Genomic DNA, 5,292 nt, shown 5'->3' with positions numbered 1-5,292 from the left:
TGGAACCACTGCAGTGACAAGGGGGAGAGCTCTGCCTGCTTGGGGGCTGGGGCTGGTACAAGGAGCTGGGGTCTGGAATGAGGTTCCTGGGGCAGTTTCTCCTGGCTGATGATGCAGCCACAAGCCGGGCTGGATATTCGGCCTGAGGGACTCTTCTTGAGGGCCTCCAAGGGCATGGGGATGGCCTGCAATTTCCCAAGTTCTCCTCGGCATGCTGCCTTTTCTGGTGGGGTTCACAGGGGCTGCCAGCCCTGCAGAGGACCCAGGAGAGCTCTTGTCCTTCCTGTGGCCACAGCTGGACCGCAGTCCTCCAACTCAGTCCTGCCTGAGGGGCGTTATATGGGGGTGACTTTTGGTTTAAGGACTGACACACGGGGTGGGGAAGGTTCTATCAAGGACACGTGATGGGCACAGGGACTGAAGGACCACAGCAAAATGACGTGGCTTCTGGGTCAATACTGCCTTCAGTGCAAGCCTTGACACAGGTTCCCAGCCTTCCTTTCCATGCCACCCTTCAGGGGGGAGGATGGCACTAAGAGATGGCAAGTGGCGGGCACCAATCCTCCTCCAGCCACTTCCCAGGCCTGGAGGAGCACTGGGACAAAAAAGGACTTACGGCTCTGCACCATGAGCATGCTTTAGGATACCCAGATTCTGGGTATTATCTTGGAGTAGCTGAACACCAGCATTTTTCTCTCAGAGGAAATTTCCAGCCCTGGTGAACTCCTGTCTGATCTCTCCCCATCCCTCCCCTGAGCTGGCGTGGTGCTCCCAGCCCTTTCTCTATGCTCCTCACAGGGCCCCAAGCTGGCAGTGATGCTCTGCAGAGCAAGTGGGCTGTGGGACCATGGAGTGACTCCACACTGGCTGTGCTGGTCAGGGAGGGAAGCGGCTGCAGCTGGGTGGGCAGCAGTGCCACTGAGCTCCTTGCCAGGGGTCTAAAGCTGTGGAAGGAGCTCAGAGCATTTCTCATGACTCAGGATGTTTTCCAGCGTATACATTGAACCATCCTTGGGCTTTTACTGAATGAGACATGAATCACCCTTCCGACTCCTTTTTGTGATCTTGCTGGGTCCCCACAGCATCCCCTGGAATGGCAGAGCCCTTGTTTGCTTGTGGATACTGAAATACAGTGCTTTGCCTTTGGGCAAGTTGTCCTGGTTTCAGCTGAGACAGAGTTCATTTTCTTTATAGTGGCTGGTATGGGGCTATGTTTTGGATTTGTGCTGAAGACAGTGTTGATAATACAGAGATGTTTTAGTTGTTGCTGTACTAGTCAAGGACTTTTCAGCTTCCCGTGCTCTGCCAGGTGCAGAAGAAGCTGGGAGGGGACACAGCCAGGATAGTTGATCCAAACTGACCAAAGGGCTATTCCATACCACATGACATCATGCTCAGTATATAAAGCTGGGGAAGAAGAAGGAAGGGGGGATATTTGGAGTGATGGCGTTTGTCTTCCCAAGTAACCGTTACGCGTGATGGAGCCCTGCTTTCCTGGAGATGGCTGAACACCTGCCTGCCCATGGGAAGCAGTGAATGAATTCCTTGTTTTGCTTTGCTTGCGTGCGTGGCTTTTGCTTTCCCTATTAAACCGTTTTCATCTCAACCCTCAAGTTTTCTTACTTTTGCTCTTCCGATTCTCTCCCCCATCCCACCGAGGGGGACTGAGTGAGCGGCTGCGTGGTGCTTAGCTGCTGGCTGGGGCTAAACCACGACAAAACTTCACCTTGGATGGTCCCTTCTTTTGGGAAGCCAACCTGCAAGCACATGGTCTCCCTGTAGATGCCCTGTGCACTCCTGGGGACTGCTGTTTCCCCTCCAGAAAGCTGGACAGCTTCCATTCAGCTCTGCTGCATGTGGGAGAGCCCTGGGCATGAAATTTGGAGCCCATTCATCTCCAGTGGCACTGGGCACCCACAACTGAGAGCTAACTCCACCCCTCATTCCCCAAAATGTCTCCCAGTGCCCTCTCCCCATGAGCCCACTGAGAACCAAGCTCAGCAACAGGCCATGGTGAGCACAGTTCCTGGAACCTAGTCCTGACTTCAGCAAAAAGAAGAGCCCAGCCTTCAGGAGCTGCCATGGGGACACACCATTTATTACAGAGATGCTCCTCAGGAACCCAGCTCTGACACCCTAATGACCCATTTCCCAAAGACAGGCTCAGCCAGGCCATGCTACTGGAGATGTGGGATGAATACAAATATGCCTGTATGACCATGGTCATCATGGGAAAAACTGGAATTAACCAGTGAGGAGGGATGGGTAGCTTAGTGCTGCTGAAGGTAAAACCATTGAATGAGCTTCATCAGTGCATCTTTGATCTCCTGGATCCTCATGCTGTAGATGAGGGGGTTCACTGCTGGAGGAACCACTGAGTACAGAACAGCCACCACCAGATCCAGGGATGGGGAGGAGATGGAGGGGGGCTTCAGGTAGGCTACCATGGTAGTGCTGATAAACAGGGAGACCACAGCCAGGTGAGGGAGGCATGTGGAAAAGGCTTTGTGCCGTCCCTGCTCAGAGGGGATCCTCAGCACGGCCCTGAAGATCTGCACATAGGACAATACAATGAAAAAAAAACACCCAAGAGCAAGGATAAAACTGATGACAAGAAGCCCAACTTCCCTGAGGTAGGAACGTGAGCAGAAGAGCTTGAGGATCTGGGGCACTTCACAGAAAAACTGGTCCAGGGCATTGCCTTGGCAGAGGGGTATGGAAAATGTATTGGCCGTGTGCAGCACAGCATGGAGAAACCCACTGCCCCAGGCAGCTGCTGCCATGTGGACACAAGCTCTGCTGCCCAGGAGGGTCCCGTAGTGCAGGGGTTTGCAGATGGCAACGTACCGGTCATAGGCCATGATGGTGAGCAGATAAAACTCAGCTGACATCAAGAAGATGAAGAAAAAGACATGGGCAGCACATCCTGCATAGGAGATGTCCCTGGTGTCCCACAGAAAATTGGCCATGGATTTGGGGACAGTGGTGGAGATGGAGCCCAGGTCAATGAGGGAGAGGTTTGAAGAGGAAGAAGTACATGGGGGTGTGGAGGCGGTGGTCGCAGGCTACAGCAGTGATGATGAGGCCGTTGCCCAGGAGGGCAGCCAGGTAGATGCCCAGGAAGAGCCAGAAGTGCAAGAGCTGCAGCTCCCATCTGTCCGCAAAGGCCAGGAGGAGGAACTGGGTGATGGAGCTGCTGTTGGATGGTTGCTGCCTCTGCGCATGTGTTCCGGTCCTTGGAGGAAGAGTCAATGAAGAGTTAGGGGGGACTTCTCTGAGGAAAATCAAAGCATTTCTCCTACACCCTCACTCTGATACACCCCCTTCCCACACACACAATTCCTTCTCTAGGAGACTTTCCTTCAGCTCTGTGCCTGGAGCTCTGTGGTGCTGGTGAGCGTGCCCTGAGGAGAAGGGCCTCTGCCCACTGGCTGCTGAGGAGTCAGCCCTGCTCTGCAGCAGGGAGTTCATGGGAACAGTGTGGGCAGGGGCCAGACCTGGTGTTCAGCTGTGTCAGATGAAACTGCTCCTAATGCAGAAGGGCCTGTCAGCATCTGCTCTCCCAGTGCTAAGGAACCAGGATGGCAGAAGGCACTTTGAGAGGTTTGGGGGTTTTATCAAGCTCCCTCCATCTCACCTGGGGAGCGGTGTTGGATGTCAGAAAGCCTCAGCATTTCTGCTGCACTCAGGGAGAACTGAGCGTGTCCTGAAAAGCAAGAGGATTGCCTGTGGTTTAGTGCATTGTGAGGGGAGCTGGTCTGTCCCTCCGTCTTGTTTACAGCTGCCCTGGGCTTGCACCTTCATGAGATGGAGGGCAATCACACTCTTACCTTACCCTGAAAAACAACCAGACACTGCTGAGAGCAGAGGGACCTACCACAGACCACGCAATGTCTCACCCTTTCTCAAGGTCTCAGCACCCCACTTCTAGCCAAGGACACACAGGGCTCATTTCCGGCCGATACACAAAGGCCCAGCACAGCCCTGTCACTGCAGTGCTTGTACAGCCAGGCCCTGGAGGTGCTCACCATGCCAGGGCCGAAGGTGGGCAGGTGGAGGAGAGTCCCTTGAACTCTTTCAAACAATCAAGTTTTGTGGCAAAATGAACTTGAATTAGACCTGTGAAATTCAGCCCTATGCAGACTGAAAAAGTGGTAATGACCTCCTTTCTCCTTCTTCTTCCTGTCTTCCCATCACTTGGTCAGATTTCAGAGGAGACCAAATTAAAGGTGGTGATGCTTCTGGGTGCGAAAGACTGAAGTGGGGAGGTGAGGCAACATGTGCAAAATGATCTGAAAGTCTGACTAGTTCTAAGCTGTTCTCTTCAGGTCCAACCGCTGAAGCCTTAAATCTGCAGCAGAGAACCTCTCTTTCAGCAATTCACTTGAGATTCCCCAAGGTCGAGGCTTTGCTTTGATTCTCTTGACACAAAACCACTGCCTGGCTCAGGAGCTATTCCAGGTCATGGAAAGAAGAATCCTGCTTCTCTGCATCTGCTGTGGGGTAACCCCGGTGGGCAGCTCAGCCCCACTGTCATGGTCTAATGCCAGTAGGCAGCTTAGCCCCACACAGCCGCTCGCTCACTCTCCCACAGTGGGATGGGGGAGAGAATTGGAAGGGTGAAAGTGAGAAAACCCGTGGGTTGAGATAAAGACAGCTAAATAGCTAAAGAAAAAGCTCTGTGAGCAAGCCATGCAAAGTAAGGAATTCCTTCACTACCTCAGATTGGCAGGCAGGGGTTGAGCCATTTCCAGGAAAGCAGGGCTCCTTCACACGTAACGGTTACTTGGGAAGACAAATGCTGTAACCTCGAAAATACCTCCTCCCCCACTTTCTCCTTCTTTCTCCAGTTTTTGTTGCTGAGCATGCTTTCATACGGTATGGAATATCCCTTTGGCGCCATGACAGTGCCCACCGCAGGGTGCTACAGAGCTCTGAGCACCCACAGCCCAGCCCCAGCCCCTCTGAAGGGCACAGCAGCTCTTGGGGGGCAGAGGATGGTCAGCCTCCCAATCAGCCCCAGGGCTGCAGCATGAGGAGACAGAGGCCAGTGTGTCCCTGTGTCCCCTGCTCTTGTCCCCAAGATTCTTGTTGCCAACTGCTGGCAGCCCCTCTGTGCCAGGCCCTCTCCCCAGCACAGGGCTCCTGCCCTGGGACTCCTCTGGCTGCTCCTGCTGCCCCAGTGACAGAGCAGCCTGTCCCAAGCTGCTGCATGCAGAAATAAGTTTCTCTGTGTCATCAGTTTCCCCCTGGAACTAGAGAGTTGTGCCTTTGCTCTTCTGCAGGGATCAT

General features: G+C 53.7%; 1 protein-coding gene across 1 annotated transcript; it reads right to left on the bottom strand.

The window, feature by feature from the left end:
- Positions 1–2,270: 2,270 nt before the first annotated feature.
- LOC142404086 (olfactory receptor 14J1-like) lies at positions 2,271–3,674 on the bottom strand. The gene is made up of 2 exons (XM_075490481.1): positions 3,638–3,674; positions 2,271–2,884 (listed from the first exon to the last, which is right to left on the bottom strand). Exons 1-2 carry the CDS (start codon positions 3,672–3,674, stop codon positions 2,271–2,273), a joined length of 651 nt encoding a protein of 216 aa, XP_075346596.1.
- Positions 3,675–5,292: the final 1,618 nt, after the last annotated feature.

The sequence above is a fragment of the Mycteria americana genome, unplaced genomic scaffold (assembly GCF_035582795.1).
Source record: "Mycteria americana isolate JAX WOST 10 ecotype Jacksonville Zoo and Gardens unplaced genomic scaffold, USCA_MyAme_1.0 Scaffold_68, whole genome shotgun sequence".
Lineage (NCBI taxonomy): Eukaryota > Metazoa > Chordata > Aves > Ciconiiformes > Ciconiidae > Mycteria > Mycteria americana.
The sequence above is the reverse complement of the archived record's forward strand: the minus strand, read 5'-3'. Positions and strand labels throughout refer to the sequence as shown.